General features: G+C 35.1%; 1 protein-coding gene across 6 annotated transcripts in view; it reads left to right on the plus strand.

Moving 5' to 3' along the window:
- The first annotated feature begins 1,820 nt into the window (after positions 1 to 1,820).
- wdr62 (WD repeat domain 62) overlaps positions 1,821 to 17,403 on the plus strand; it is a 57,375-nt gene continuing 41,792 nt past the window's right edge. For all 6 annotated transcript variants that reach the window (XM_048159889.1, XM_048159892.1, XM_048159890.1 and 3 more), the window contains exons 1-8: positions 1,821 to 2,187; positions 2,360 to 2,451; positions 6,804 to 6,866; positions 6,956 to 7,013; positions 10,664 to 10,834; positions 12,720 to 12,857; positions 13,421 to 13,603; positions 15,117 to 15,277. In XM_048159889.1, the coding sequence (XP_048015846.1) occupies positions 2,050 to 2,187; positions 2,360 to 2,451; positions 6,804 to 6,866; positions 6,956 to 7,013; positions 10,664 to 10,834; positions 12,720 to 12,857; positions 13,421 to 13,603; positions 15,117 to 15,277 (1,004 nt within the window). In that variant the 5' untranslated portion in view covers positions 1,821 to 2,049. The remainder of the gene's footprint in view (positions 2,188 to 2,359; positions 2,452 to 6,803; positions 6,867 to 6,955; positions 7,014 to 10,663; positions 10,835 to 12,719; positions 12,858 to 13,420; positions 13,604 to 15,116; positions 15,278 to 17,403) is intronic.

Below are 17,403 nucleotides of genomic sequence, written 5' to 3' on the forward strand. Positions count from 1 at the left end.
AATATTTTAATTTATTATTAATATTTCTGAATTTAAAATTAAACATTTCTTATATATAGTCAAACCAAAATGTATTCAGACACCTTGAACAATTCATTCATTATTACAGTTTATTCACTATAGTTTAAAAAAATCGTAATAACATATGACAAGATCTCAGTTAAACTGTGTCAGAAAAAAATAAATCTTAATTATGTCAGATAACAATTAAGCAAAACATGGTCAGATCAAAGTGTGAATAATTTTATAAATAATATTTTTTTTATACATTTTAATGGTAGTCCACTGTATGAAGAATTTTTGTGTATAATATGACACAGTTTACTTTATTTTGCTATCCTCACTTACATAAATGAACTTTAGTGTCCTGCACCAACTAGTAAAAATATATCAAAAATATTAAAAAATGTCTGAATTTTTGGTTTGATTGTAGGTGAACTTCTCTAATTAAAAAAAAGAATGAATGAATTAATACCAATAATAATAATAAATCAAATGAGTATTATTAGTGTAATAAATAATAACAACAACAATAATAATAATATTATTATTTGTTATTATTAATTTAATTATTAATAATAATTAACAATAATAATAATTATGATTAATCATTTATTTGTTAAATAATATTTTAATAATATTTTAAAAATAATTTTATTTGTTAAATAAACAGCAATAATTATGATGATTACTATTATAATTGATAATTACTTATTAAATAAATAACATAATAATAATAATTATTATTATTATTGTAATTATAATATATAATTAATGAATAAATATAATAGTTATTTTCTATTAATTTATTAATTCTATTAACAATAATAATTTTAATTTTATTAATAACAATAATTATTCATTTTTTAATTTTTTAAAATGTATTATTAACTATTTCTGAATTTAAAATCGAACATTTCTTATACAGGTGAATTTCTCTAGTTATAAAAAATTAAAGAATAAATTAAATAAAATGATTTATTATTAGTGTAGTAAATAATAACAATAATACTAGAATTATTATTATTTTTATTATTCATTTAATTATTAATATCTATAACAATAATTATAATGATTAATCATTATTATTTATTTGTTAAATAATTACAGCAGCAATAATTATGATTATTACTATTGTTGATTATTATAATTGTTAAATAAATAACAGTAACAATAATAATAATTATAAATAATAATTAATGAATAATTAAATACAATTGTTATTTTGTATCAGTTTAATAAATAACGTTATTAATTTAATCAATAATAATAATTATTATTATAAATTATTATTTGTTAAATAATTACAAAAGCAATAATTATTATTATTACTATTATTTATTAAATAACAATTAGTATAATTATTGTTAGTATTATACAAATATTATTAATATTAACAATTATTAATATTTGTATTATTTCATAAGAATAAGCTTTTTGTTGCTGATTACAACATTATTTTACTACAAAAATGTGAGATCTTTTAGTCAAAATAATCGAATAAGCAAACCAAAATATAGCTAGCATCCAAAAATAAACATTTTTTCAATTTTTTTTTATTCCTGATCTGTTTACATAATAAAAACATCAAAAAAGCTGCAGATAATTCTTGCTCTCATTATGTTTATGCTCAATGATCACGTGTTTAAAATGATCAGTGATGGATTCATGGTCAACTTGACGAGTTCAGACGTCTGGGCAAACCTACAAATGATGTCATGCTAAGCCGACCAATAGTGAGTGAGCTCCACGAATGATCCCGCCTCCCGAGCGCGATGCGTCCAATCACAGAAGACGGTGTATGTTTGAAACTGCCAGTCTCAGATCACATTACATGGACTTCATCGCTTACAGCTGTTTGAACAAGTTTCGTTTCGGTCTGAGAAAAGCTGAAGTCACTTCATCGCACTTTCTAAAGTAACACTTCCGATCCAGGGTCAGTGTTATACAGTCTGAACTCTCGCATCTAACGCGTTTTAAATGCAAACTAATATGTGACTTCAGAGCGTGGATTATTAACTGAGCCGTTTTAAAGAAAAGTGTTGCACTATGGCGGATGGAGCGAGTCTGAGCGCGAGCTGTTTGAGCTCTCGAGCGAGGAAAGTTCACAGCAGCAGCAGCGCTTCAGTGCAGGCGAACATGAGGAGGAGGACTCGACAGAGCACCAGAAGAGACATTCACAGCCGGGTGAGATCAACAGCAGGCCACAGAACACAACCTCTCTTCCTGTTTTACCTTCAGCTTCATGCAGTTCATTAGTGTTTGTGTATCCTTCAGATGCACGCTACGCGCCCTGTTTGTTGCATTGCATTGACCAGCATGATATCAAATAGTTGGTGAAGTTGCTTTGTGATTGCAGGTTGTCTTGGAGAAGGTCCTGGGCATCACCGCCTCCAGCAGTAGTGCTTTAACCTGTGACCCCAACACGGGTTTGGTGGCTTATCCTGCAGGGTACGACTATTTCTATGTGTTTTCTGTGTCAAAGTTCACTCTTAAAGGGATAGTTCACCCAAAAATGAAAATTCTGTCATTTACTCATCCTCAGGTTGTTTCAAACCTGTATTCATTTCTTTGTACTGCTGAATTCAAGAGAAGAAAGTTTGTAACCCGGCCGCTTTGGGCCACCATTGACTTCCATAGTATGAAAAAATTTACTATGGTAGTCAATGGTGGTCCAAAGCGGCCGGGTTACAAACTTTCTTCTAAATATCTTCCTTTGTTTTTCAACGGAACAAAGAAATTTATACCAGTTTGGAACAATCTCCGGGTGAGTAAAGGATGACAGAAATTTCATTTTTGGGTGAACCAACCCTTTTAAAAATGAAAATTCTGTCATTAATTACTCACCCTCATGTCGTTCCACACCTGTAAGACCTTCATTCATCTTCAGAACACAAATTAAGATATTTTTAATGAAATCCGATGGCTCAGTGAGGCCTGCATAGGGAGCAATGACATTTCCTCTCTCAATATCCATTAATGTACTAAAAACATATTTAAATCAGTTCATGTGAGTACAGTGGTTCAATATTAATATTATAAATATTTTGGTGCGCCAAAAACCCCCCAAAATAACGACTTATATAGTGGTCGATTTCAAAACACTGCTTCAGGAAGCTTCGGAGCACAATGAATCAACGTGTCAAATCTGCTGTTCGGAGCGCCAAAGTCACGTGATTTCAGCAGTTTGACACGCAATCTGAATCATGATTCGACACACTGATTCATTTGTGCTCCGAAGCTTCCTGAAGCAGTGTTTTGAAATCGACCATCACTATATAAGTCGTTATTTTGTTTTTTTGGCGCACTAAAAATATTCTCGTCGCTTTATAATATTAATATTGAACTACTGTACTCACATGAACTGATTTAAATATGTTTTTAGTACATTAATGGATCTTGAGAGAGGAAATGTTATTGCTCCCTATGAAGGCCTCACGGAGCCATCGGATTTCATCAAAAATATCTCACCCACCCTCATGTCGTTCCACACCTGTAAGACCTTTGTTCATTTTCAGAACACAAATTAAGATTGAGTTTTTTTTTTTTTTTTTTCCTCATAGAAAGCAACATAATTACCATCATTCAAGGTACAGAAAAGTACTAAAGACATCATTAAAATAGTCAACTTGACTACAGTGTTTCGACCTTAAAGGTGCAATATGTAAGAATTTTTGCAGTAAAATATCCAAAAACCACTAGGCCAGTGTATATATTTTGTTCACTTGAGTACTTACAATATCCCAAATGTTTCCAACTATTTGTAAATCGTGAGAAAATTGCAGTTTTAACCAAGGCTGCGGGACGTGTGAGGAGTCGCCTGTCAATTGCGTCATACCCGCGTTACCCTCGGTTTTTATTTTGTAGAAACCATGGAAACACCAAATACACTTTAATATATTACACATTTTAAGACAAGGGAATAAGCTGTTTTGGATATATTTATAGACAGAAAACTAATTATTGTTATATAGCTCAACACGTTTAGTCTTATTGTTTAAATCTAATTTTCTTGATTTTTTTTTTTTTGCGAGTACCATGCTTTACCATGCCCATGAAAAACACTATTGTGTGAAGTAGCTAACATAGCATAATCAGATGCAGCTTTATTTTTAGTAACAGTAATGCAGCATTTTCTCCATCATACAATACGTTTTAAAATTAATTGCATGCCATTTATCAACACAAGCCATCCAGCATTTAATATGATATTGTAAAATCGATCTATATTACTGCAGTGTGTAACAGTGTCTCACAGCAGCCGCCGAGCGAACGCACAGAGTAACGTTATAACATCATTTTCAACACTCAAATGTATCTAATATGATAAACAGAGCTGCGTTACCTCATACTCATGACCGGAAAAGCGGAAGCAGCGCCGGCGACTGTGTCATAATAAAAGTCCCGCTGCTCGTGAGGCGTGTGTTGATCAATCGCTCCAGCTCCTCGTTCAGCTCCACAACACTCGCTCCTGCTCTGCTTCATACTACAGTAATGTTAATAATCGCATCCATGAACATGATTTCTGCCATTTCTGTCCAATCCCTATTCTTTTGCACCGTCCGTTGAGGTGAAGACCACATGTCCCAAGATTCTGCGCTCAAACTTGCCGTCATCAAGCTATGCCTTTGTTTTGAATAGGCCTCTAGTGACCTCTAGTGGACAGAAATCTTACATATTGTACCTTTTAATGTTTTGAAGTGATGAGAATACTTTTTGTTCACAAAAACAAAAATAACGACTTTATTCAACAAATTTGTCTGTCCCTTGTCATTCTCCTAGCTATTTTCGTTGCAGAGCTTCTGTGTTTACATCCGAATGCCGGCTCAGTATTGGCTGACTCTGGTCACGTGAGCAGCACGACACATGTGTGTGATGCTGACGCAGGAGCCGCGCGTTCAGACGTAAACAACATGAGAATGACACAGAAGAGAAGATATTGTTGAAGTTATTTTTTTGTTTTGCGCACAAAAAGTATTCTCATTGTTTCATAACATTAAGGTTGAACCACTGCAGTCACATCCACTGTTTTAATGACGTTGTACTACTTTTCTGGACCTTGAATGACGACAATTTTTGCTTTCAATGGAGGGTGGGAAAACTTAACGGATTTCATCTCAAATATCTTAATTTGTGTTCTGAAGATGAACGAAGGTCTTAAGGGTGAGTAATTAACGACAGAATTTTCATTTTTGGGTGAACTAATCCTTTAATTGTTGATGACGAACCAAAATTCGCTGTAGCTGTCAAATATTGAATCAAACATGTTGCCGTCCCATCATTGTTTCTTCATGAGTCATGAGAGAATCAGTGACGTTTTGTGCTAAATGCGTCAACTTTTTTTGTCTGTTTCCGAACTTATAACGACATAAATTCAGTTTGATAAAGTTTTCTTATGACGTCAGAAGCAGTGTTGGGGGTAACACATTACAAATAACTTGAGTTATGTAATCAGATTACTTGTTCAAGTAACTAGTAATTCATTACTTTTTCAGTTTACTAATATAAATATCTAAGTTACTTTTTGACATTTATTGACTGACAGCTCACCTGTCCTCATGTTGAGAGAAATAAAGGTCAGAGGTGTTGTGTGTGCTCTGTGAACATGATGGTTATTGTAGTTCTAGACTAAATGTGAACATGCATTTATTCATCTCACTTGAACAAAAACATTCAGTATTCCTCAAAATTAATAAAAACAGTGAAATGCAATCTAAGAATTTTACTCAAACTTGTGGTTGACTATATTAAATTACACGTGTATACTTTATGTATTTAATCTCACTTTATTTACCAATGTCTTTGCTGCTGACATTCAATTATCTTAATTCAACCGTACTAATATGCAAAAACTACTTTAGATTTAGAAATATCCTATTCTTTAATCCAGAATCGCTGCACATCTGAGGTTTGTTGGAGCTGCGCCCTCTACTGTACAGGCGTAAATATGCACTTCCTTCAGCCTGAGGCTTATTCATTTCACTTTTGGTGTGAAAGGGCCTTAAAATTTGCCAAAAATATAACTTTTTTTTTTTTTTTTTTTGTTATTAATAAACAAACAAACAAACAAGCAAGCCCAGCCCAAGTGAGAGAAGTAACACATTACATTTCATAAAAAGTAACTAAGTAACTTTTACTTTTACTAAATTACTTTTTCAGGGAGTAACGCAATATTGTAATTCATTACTTTTAAAAGTAACTTTCCCCAACACTGGTCAGAAGACTTGAGTACAAACTTATGTGATTTTTCTAAGTGGTGATTACTATTCAAAAGTTTGGGGTCAGTAAGATATTTATTTATTTTATTTGTTTTTTGAAAGAAATTGAATACTTTTATTCAGCACAGACACATTAAATTGATCAAAGATGATCGTAAAGACATTTATAATGTTACAAAGATTTCTATTTCAAATAAATGCTCTTCTTTTGAAGATCATGAAAACGTTTATCTCAGTTTCCACAAAAATGTTGAGCAGCACAACTGTTATTATATAATAAAAATATAAGAATTACTTCTTTAGCAGCAAATCTGCATATTGGAATAATTCCTGAAGAATCATGTGACATGAGAGACTGAAAATTCAGCTTTGCCATTGATAAATTGTATAATATATTAATTAAATAGTATTCATAATTTCACAATATTACTGTTTTACTGTATTTTAATTAAATAAATGCAGCCTTGGTGATTTTCAAAAACATTAAAAAAATTGCACTTACCCAAACTTTTGAAGGGTAGTTAATGCATAAAGTAAATGACTATTTTCATGTATAAACTAATGTGGTGATGTTGTGTGTTTCAGTTGTGTTATAGTCATCCTGAGCCCACAGAAAAACAAGCAGACTCACATATTTAATACCTCCAGGTAAATAGCACACTTCTTATCTTTAGTTCCGCAGCACAATGTTGTACATTGTAACAGAATTAAGTCCAAATCATGTGTTTGTTACTTAGGAAAACCTTCAGTGCCTTGGCTTTCTCGCAGAATGGAAAATATTTGGTCACTGGTGAGGTAAGTGTTCTGAGATGTTTTATGAGGGCCAAAAGAATGACGACTGTGTTAAATGCCCGTTTGAACTGGGAACATTGATTCCTATGGTTATCTTATGTATATGTGTTAGAGGAGGCTTGCGTCTGGGCTGCTCTGTGCGTTCCGACACATTCCAGCTCCCCGGTTGCCATGGTGAGGCCCAGTGTCTGTCCCAACTTGGTAAACCAACAGAGAATCGCTGTTGCGACAGCAGATCACAAATGCAGTGCAATGGTTGCTTTGCTTTTTTTAGGCATCTGACTAATAATGCTGCATATTGCATGGGGGAGTTGGCAGGATTGTTCACTCATTTTCTTTTAATAAAGCTGCTTGAAGGTTCTTAGGTGTGTTTCACAGAAAGAACGACCTCAGATGGGTTTGGAACGGTGTGAGGGTGATGACGGAATTTTCAGTTTTGTGTGAACCATTTCTTCAACAGTTTGGGTTTGGGAGTCACAAGATTCCTCTGTTGTCTTCGTATCACTGCAGCTGCATTTAGATGAGGATTAGTCACCATTAAACTCTTGAAAGGCACATGTTGTCCTACATTCTGACACACATCATTATTTATTGGTGGCTGCTTTTTCCACTCATGCATCTGAGTAAATGAAAAGCAAATCAAAAATAGCATGCTACCATACTGTAATGTGTAAGAATAAAATATCCAAGTTACCTACTATCTTAGCCTAAGTTAAATAAGGGGCCGTATTTTTAATATTGCAAAGACTTTATAAAGACATCACTGCAGCTGCTGTTGCTATAAAAACAGTCAGTGTTCTGAGATGAGTGCTTATGAAATATAAGCTTTTTTTAAATGCTATTTGAGCAAAAGATAACTTTTATGAGACGGTTCATGTCAGATTTTGTTGCTGATTTGAAATGTTATTTGAGTTCAGCAAGCAGTTTTTGAGATTTTAGGATTCACCCATTCAAGTAGATGGGACTTGGGTCTTGGTTTGTGAATGCTGATGCCTTAATAACAAATAATTATGGGAGCACTTCCGCTGGGATGTGTAGGTTGTGGCTAGGCGACAATTTGAAAATATTTCATGGCAATTTCATGGACATACAGAAAAAAATCTATACTCTTATGTGGGTGGGAGAAGGTAACATGTTTTTCCTTTTGGGAGCGGGAAAAGTCTGAAGGTCTCTACTGTGAATCACACGTTCAGCGATTCGTTACACATTTTTAGAGCAGCACAGACTAGTGTTGTGAACACGAGGCGCAGGCAAATGTGATTCTGATTTTCTGCAAGCAGTTCACTAATAATGCAGTTAATAAAAGTGACTTACGTTTTAGAAAAAAATATTGTCTGTTTCAAAAATAGAATAGAATAGTTCCAAACAAAACCAGAGCAGAACGTTTCCTAGCAACACACGGTTGTTTTATAATGAATCTACAATTTTGATCGAATCGTTCGATAAAGTGATTCAATGACCCATTCATAAAGACCATTGCTTAGTTTTGTAAATGTAAATAAGCATTTTGAACGAGTCGAAAAATTTATTCCAGTGACTCCCTCAAGTCTGTTATTTGCTGCCACCTACTGGTGGTGTTAGTTTAATTTTAAAAGTATCTTTAACTTTTTTACTATTCAATTTTTTTTTTAAACATTAAACTCCTAGCATTATTTAAATTGTGATATCTTGTTAGTATATTATACTAATACACTAGATTTATTACTAAAGATTGTTTATATAGTTTTTATTAGTTTATTAATATTTGAATACATTTTAACATTTTAAGAATTAGAACATATGCTTTACAAAAAGGAAAAGACAATGAAGTGCAGCGTCTGAATACTGTCAATAATATAGTAAATAAAATTAAAGCAAACTATACAGGGTTTTTTAAGACTTCTGGAAAGAGGAATATATTACTTTAGGCCGTTGAATCTGTGATCCTTGTCTTTAAAAAGAGTGGGAACCCTGATAAAAAGATTTAAATAGTTTGATAGCATAGGGAGAATACTCCTTATTTGCATACTTATGCACTATTCAGTGCCTTGTTGTAGTGTAGATTAGTAAATTAGTGTAATTAATATGTTCACACTGAAAATTCCTAAGGGAAAAAATTGCACTTCAAATACTCAGATGATGCACTTAATTAACTGGGGGGAAAATGCCGAAGTGTTGAATGTTGGACCCTTCTTGCAACGCGACTGCAGCTTTAAGGCCTGTTCGTAGTGGAGGGAGAGGGACAAAACTGTTTAAAGGTGCCCTAGAACTTTTTTTAAAAGATGTAATATAAGTCTAAGGTGTCCCCTGAATGTGTCTGTGAAGTTTCAGCTCAAAATACCCCATAGATTTTTTTTTTAAATTCATTTTTTTAACTGCCTAATTTGGGGCATCATTATAAATGAGCCGATTCAGGGCTGCTGGCCCTTTAATTCTCGTGCTCCACGCCCACGGAGCTCGCGCTTGCCTTGAACAGTGCATAAACAAAGTTTACACAGCTAATATAACTCTCAAATGGATCTTTACAAAATGTTTGTCATGCATGCGTCGGATTATGTGAGTATTGTATACTGTTATATTGTTTACATTTGATTCTGAATGAATTTGAGGCTGTGCTCCGTGGCTAACGGCTAATGCTACACTGTTGGAGAGATTTATAAAGAATTAAGTTGTTTATGAATTATACAGACGGCTCTTGTCTCCGTGAATACAGTAATAACCGATGGTAACTTTAACCACATTTAACAGTGCATTAGCAACATGCTAACGAAACATTTAGAAAGACAATTTACAAATATCACTAAAAATATCATGTTATCATGGATCATGTCAGTTATTATTGCTCCATCTGCCATTTTTCACTATTGTTCTTGCTTGCTTACCTAGTCTGATGATTCAGCTGTGCACAGATCCAGACGTTAATACTGGCTGCCCTTGTCTAATGCCTTGAACATGAGCTGGCATATGCAAATATTGGGGTCGTACATATTAATGATCCCGACTGTTACTTAACAGTCAGTGTTATGTTGAGATTCGCCTGTTCTTCGGAGGTCTTTTAAACAAATGAGATTTATATAAGAAGGAGGAAACAATGGAGTTTGAGACTCACTGTATGTCATTTCCATGTACTGAACTCTTGTTATTTAACAATGCCAAGATAAATTCAATTTTTCATTCGATGGCACCTTTAAAATTCATACACTAGATGTTTGAGTAGTATAAGTTCATAGAGTGTAGTGTCATGTGGGACACGGCTTGACTCTATTACATCATTCACAGTGGGTGGGGCTAGAGGTCTTTTGGAGTGATTTGCTTGTTTCTATTCTCTGATGGGTGGAGATTTTTGCAGAATCATGGGTAATGTAGTTTTGCTGTTAAACAATTATTAAAAAAAAAAAAAAGAAATAATGAAAACTGAAGGCTTCAACAAAGGCATATGTAATCAATTAACAATCTCTTAGCCCACATTAGGTCTTTCTTGAAAGGTAAATAAATTCCTCTGTAGAGAAAATGATGGGCTCTTTACTTCTGTAACCTGACTGTTCTCTCATGCTGTATTAGTAGGGTAGTAGACAAATCTGGGTGTGGGGTCTCATACATTTATGATTTCATGCATTTTATTTTTACTATTCATCTGTTCACTCTTTTCTTTTTTTTTCCCCTGTTGTTGGCAGAGCGGGCACATGCCCTGTGTGCGGGTGTGGGACGTGGCAGAGCGGACGCAGGTGGCAGAGGTCCAGTGCCATAAGTATGGGGTGGCGTGTGTGGCGTTCTCCCCCAACGGGAGCTATATAGTGTCTGTGGGATACCAGCACGACAGGACCGTCAGCGTCTGGGAGTGGAAGGTGGGTTTGACAGCCGTCTGCCCAGCTGCTGTGAATAGTAGTTTAACCCAAGAAAAGTGATATTGGAGTATAATAGTACAATAGTGTCAAGCTTACTAGTTTACAGGAAGTGTATTGGTATTCTTGTGGTCTTGACATAAGTTTAATTTCTACTTCTTGATCAACTTTTTTTTCTTTATGTACATGGGCTTGAAATCCACGGCTGTTTTTTTTTTTTTTTTTTTTTTTTTTTTCTGATGGTTGTTCATGCACTGGAAAACAATCACACACCATTTATAAGTCAGCAACGTGTTTGTTTATTATAGAGGAACCAGAACAAATTTACCCAGAATATAATTATTTACACAAATTTACAAAATATATACATTCGTTAACCAAGCAAAAATAATTCACAAAAGAACGAGACAAAGAATCAAATCAAAGAAACAAAATACAACCAATCTTACTAAGCAGAATACTTTCCCATTAACCGTATAAAAAGCACAACACCGCTGAATGCTGCGTCAAAGGAACACATGAGAAGCACATGGTGGAACGAGTAAAGGAGACGTGCTGAATGAAAGTGCATTTTCACTCTCTGACTGCAGAGGGCGCTGATGGAACAGCAGAAATGCAGAGGTTACCCCGGAAACCCGGAAACAAAGCAGCGACGCTACTGAACAGTTTAAAATGCTTCAGCCATTCAGTTTTTTGTATTCGTAATGTTGTTCATCACAGCACCAAATACTTAAACCCCTGGTTTCACAGACAAGGCTTAAGCTAGTCCTAGACTAAAATGCATGTTTGAGCTGTTTTAACTGAAAGCAACTTGTATTGACACATCTTAAAATAATCGGTGCCATTGTTTTGTCTCAAAATGCACACCAGTAATGTTTTTTCCAAGTGTACATTTATAAAAGTTACTTAAATATCCTAATTGAACTAAGGCCTAATTCTGGCTTAGGCTAAGCCTTGTCTGTGAAACCGGGCCAAAGACTTAATATGCTATTTATTTTCAAACTTAAACATTTTTATATTTTAATCTGGACTACAACATGCCCTATAATGATTGAAAATGTTCTGGTTATTTGTTTTTGTTCAGTAAAACTTGGTGTGACATAAAGCTTGATTAGTTTACATGTTAATTCATTATCACCAAACTGACAATGAAAAATACTAATAAAGCATTTATTAATTTGGTTAATGTTAATTTCTTAGTTAATGGTTTATAACATTACTAAAATCAAAACTTATTCAATGGACCTGAGATAAAACTAACAATGATCAGTTGTGTTTCTTAACTAACATTAACAAAAAATAATACCTTCTGTAACAAATGTAGCTATTGCTCAATCTTAATGCATTAACTAACGTTAAATAATGAGACCTTATTGTAGAACTTCTTCCGTTGCCGCCCCCCTTCTATGGAACCAGTTGCCTTTGGACATCAGCCTTGCACCTTCGATTTCTATTTTTAAATTAAAATTGAAAACGCATTTCTACTCCCTGGCATTTTAATATTATTATTATTTATTATTATTTTACTGTTTTAATTTGTTTCCTTACTCTGTTCAGCACTTTGGATAGCTCTGCTATGTTTAAATGTGCTTTATAAATAAAATTTATTCCCACAAAGTAAATAAGACGTCGCTCAATCATTCATGTGCTGAATAATTAGGATATTTCTGACTCCACTTGATAGGCACATTGAACTACTCTAGTGATGTTTGTTTAGTTTACAGGGCGTTTAGAATGAATTCTGTGACGTGAACGTTAACACATCTCGTGCTCAGGGAGTAGGGAGCAGTGGACACTGCATAGGGACCCTGTCAATCGAAATGTAGCTTGTGAGTCTATTTTACAAGAAGGTATTAATGATGCTTTTAAATCTCTTCTTTTCTTGTAGAAGGGGACTGTTATCGCATCCAATAAGGTGTCCAGCCGTGTGCTTGCTGTATCTTTCTCGGAGGACAACAGCTACTTTGTTACCGCAGGGAACAGACATGTTAAGTTCTGGTACCTGGATGCCTCAAAGGAAAGACGGGTGAGACGCTTGGCACATGTTGCTGCAGTCTACAGATGCACTGAAAATCCATTTGTTCAAAATGTGATGTTTTTAAAGAGTAAAAAAAATATTTAAATTATTTTTAGTAAGTATTTTTAATGGATCTTGAGGTGTAGAGGTGGGCTTTAGAGGCATGGACAAGTAATGACCCAATATGGCAGCATCAATTTATGATTTTAATATCATATACACGAATGTTATTGCATGCTGTTTTATAATGTGCTACAAATAGAATCTGCCCCTATCTAACAACTATTTACACTTTGTGCAAAAAAAAAATACTGCTATTTCTGCTTCTACCTCTTGATTTTGGTGGCATGCTAATTCAGTCCTGTTCACAACCTTATATTTTCAAGTGTGCTGATATGAATTGAAGTGTTTAGTGCAGTTTCCTGTGTTTGCCCACATCCTTCTGTGACCGTGTTGGTTTTCTAACCAGATGGAGCACAAAACACTTGTTTTTCACTGATCAGATATGCACACAATTTCGTCATGTTATTGAAGCATTTGTGAAAATTATCACCTGTTTTCGGCTCCTGCAGGTGAACAGCACAGTGCCTCTGATTGGTCGCTCAGGGCTGCTCGGGGAGCATCAGAACAGTCAGTTCTGTGGTTTGGCGTGTGGCCGTGGCTCTATGGCCAGCAGCACCTACTGCATCACACACACGGGTCTGCTGTGCCAGTTCAACAGCAACCGACAACTGGATTCCTGGGTTGATCTCAAGGCAAGCCTTCATTTCATTACTGTAACGCAGTGTTTCCCAACACCATTAAAGGGTTCGTTCACCCAAAAATGAAAATTCTGTCATTATATGTCGTTCCACACCCGTAAGACATCTTCAGAACACAAATTAAGATATTTTTGATGAAAATCTGTGTGCTATCTGGCTGCCTCTATATTATATTATATTATATTATAATCTCAAAAATTACTTTATTCAACAGTTTACAACAGTTTGTTCTCTTCGGTGTCATTCTCCCACGCTGTTGACGCAGTGAACACATTGCAGTGCTTACGTGTTTACATCCAAACGCTGTCTCATTATTGGCAGACACTGATCATGTGATCAGCACGACGCATGCGTGTGATGCTGATGCAGGAGCCGGCCAATAACGAGTCTGCATTTTGACGTAGAACCTGGAAGCGCTGGACGTAAACAGCATATGAGAATGACACAGAAGAGAAGATATTGTTGAATAAAGTTGTTTTTTTTTGTTTTTCCTTTTTGCGCACAAAAAGTATTCACGTCGTTTCATAACATTAAGGTTGAACCTCTGCAGTCATGTCCACTGTTTTAATGATGTGTCTACTACCTTTCTGGACCTTGAATGTGATACTTAAGTTGCTTTCTATGGGGAATAAAAAAAAAAAACTCTTGGATTTCATCAAAAATATCTTAATTTGTGTTCTGAAGATGAATGAAGGTCTTGCGGTGTAGAATGACATGGGGGTGAGAAATTAATGACAATTTTTTTTTTAATTTTTGGGTGAACTAACCCTTATTAGCTAGTAAAGCTCTACACAATATTCAAGTGTTTATTCAGACTGTCAGTTCAAATCCGATTTTTGTGCATATCTGATTGAAATCCGATCAGGTTAAGCAAGTGTGGTTTGAAATCCTATTCAAATCACATTTCTGGAAATCAGTTTCAGTCTGACTGCTCTGATTGGATTTCGCGTGGTTTGTGACTTTCTCACGCCACATAAACGTAAAAGATGTTGATATAGGAAACAGCGCTGCAGAAACAATGTTGTGTTGTTGCAAAGTGCCGGACGAGCAGAAAATGACAATAAAACGGAGACATGTTTTGAGACCGGTGGAGACGACAGCACTGGATAAAGCCACACATACCAGCCTCCTACATTTCTGCCACTTCCTCATAAGACGCAGTAGTTCAGCTACACATTGTCATGTTGTAAATAAGACAACATCTGTATCGCAAACCCTCCGTGTTGCTGTTGTTTTTGGCATATGCCTACCACCGCAACGTCATTGCCATAGAAACCAATGCAGATATTTTGGAAAACGAATGCACCATGGACACACAAATCAGATCTGAACAGTTGCGATACACAACGTGAACAGTCAATAATGTTATCAGATTCCAATCCGATAAACGTAATCGGATTTGGACTGACGGTGTGAACGTAGCCTGTCTCGGAGCCAAATAGGACAGGGTTTTATAGGATGGTATTTAGAAAGTATGCCATCATGTGTCTTTGTTTTGTTGTTGTAGACGACGTCTGCACAGTGCTTATCGGTGAGTGAGACATTTGTTTTCTGCGGTTGTGCTGATGGCACAGTGCGCGTGTTCAGCCCTCAGGACCTGCGTTACGTCACCACTCTGCACCGGCCACACTGCTTGGGAGTAGATGTGTCTCAGGGCACACAGCCTGGGTAAGAGTCTTTCAGATGAGCCTGCGCTAATAAGGACTGTAATAGAGCTGCAACTATGATAAGTTTGTTGATTTAAAGGGGTCATTTGATGCTTTTTAATGTTTTCCTGCTTGATCATTTGCTTTTTCAGAATCTGACTCATCCTCGAACTGATACTCTAATACAGATGATATTAACCATTTTTAGAAATGCTTTTGAAGCCTTGGAAGCTGAAGCTCATGATTATGATAAGGGTTGTTACAATACCAACATGCTTCAGGTGTTTGGCTCTGTAGAAATCAGTGTGTTTCAGACAGACTGGGAATAGCAATGTACAATGTTTTAATGTTTATTTTTACTTTAAAGCATGTTAATCTATTCTAGTACACCCAATAAACAAAATAATGAACTTTTAAAAAGGCATTATATGACCCCTTTAATACTTTTCAATTAATTGGTAAAAAATGCATTGCTTTCCTTTTTGTGTGTATGTTTGCATGCCAAGCGCCTTTTTTTTTTTTTTTAAGTGTCATGATGTCAGATGCAGTCATGTTAAAATTAGTTGAGCTTTGCCAGACACTGTTTTTGTTGCGCTCCATCTAGCTGTTTTTGAACTTAACTCCCTGAGGTCTGAAAACGCGCCGGCGCGTTTTGCAGGATTTTTTTCACATTGCAGCAAAACAGACTTAAAATACTCTGTCATTTCTTGTCATAGAGACATAAGTAATATATCAATTGAAACTATAGAATATCTTCTTTTATTTGTGTACACTCAGAGTAAAAACACAATGTTGTGCTTTTTTGTAAAATAAAGAAAACTAACATGATGCGTGATCTCTCCTCTCCCTCTGAACGAAGTCCAATCTGATAGTTCTCAGAAAATGAACTGTAACTTATGAATACTAATGACAAAAAAAGACACTTATGTCTAAAGAAACGTTGAATTGTCAGGTTTTAAATCGTGTAAGTCAAATCGAAAACAAACCTTCTGTGTTTATGTAATCTGTATGAAAAGGGAGCCATGTCAGAAGTCTGTGATTCAGCTCATTACCCGCTAATGCGGCCACGCCCACGGAGCCAGCGCTGTTCAGACGCAAATTCAGAGGCAATACATGCATACATCGTCTCAATCGTGTATTTATTGTCTTGAAAAGTGTTTATTTGGATGGTAAAGCCATGGTTAGCGATCTCTAGAAGACATGCCGTTAGTTCCTGGTTCCTTTTCTTCTTTATATGAATTTGTGGCCTAAAGGTGTACAGAGAGCGCCCTCCGGCTGCAAGTATGAATTGAAAACACAGTATCCAGCACTCATATTGATGACAATAAATATTACTTCTCAGTATAGAAAATTGACATAAATATATAAGAATCCATCAATATTTCTCCAAATGTGCATGCTTTTAAGCTAAAAGCCTATATGAAATGCCATAGAGGTAACATAATTGTTCAGACACTTTGCATCACAGAAATACATTATATTTTAAAGAATATAATAGAATACCATTATTTTAAATTGTAATAATATTTCACAGTATTGCTGTTTATGATGAGCTGAGACATTATTACAGAGGGTTTTTTTTCACAGCCTACCTGACTGAAAGGCCTCATTAATATGCAAGTAATTTCAGCTCATTATTATGTGATTCTTTTGTCTTCTCAGGTGTAAATGACCCATTATTCATTCACGCCTCCACGCATACTGTGTTTCTTGACAAAAAGTGTCTTACAAAAAGTAAATCAATATATTGTTTTATATGAAGGAGTAGGCAGCATAATTTTTACATAATTCTTAAGAAAAAACTCTAGTCTACAACCTCCAATACCCAGAAGTCTTGTGAACACAGATTTAATATACTTTTTTTGGCCTTATTTCAGTGACTTAAGTTTTTTGTTTTTTCAATAACCACGCATAAACGTTATTCCTTCAAAAACACAAACATGTACGTACATGTTCCTCACATATTATTATAGCCTAGTTTGTGCTGAATACAGTGTAATGACACTTTTGTCATTTATATGTTTATGAACAACTGAAAAAAGCACAAATGTCAGGGCATGTCAAAACTTCCCCAAGTCCCAAATCAGCCTCAGACTCCAGAGGGTTAAGGACACGTCCTGTGTGAATGTATGCTTGGACCACAAAAGC

The sequence above is a fragment of the Megalobrama amblycephala genome, linkage group LG16 (assembly GCF_018812025.1).
Source record: "Megalobrama amblycephala isolate DHTTF-2021 linkage group LG16, ASM1881202v1, whole genome shotgun sequence".
Classification (NCBI taxonomy): Eukaryota; Metazoa; Chordata; class Actinopteri; order Cypriniformes; family Xenocyprididae; genus Megalobrama; species Megalobrama amblycephala.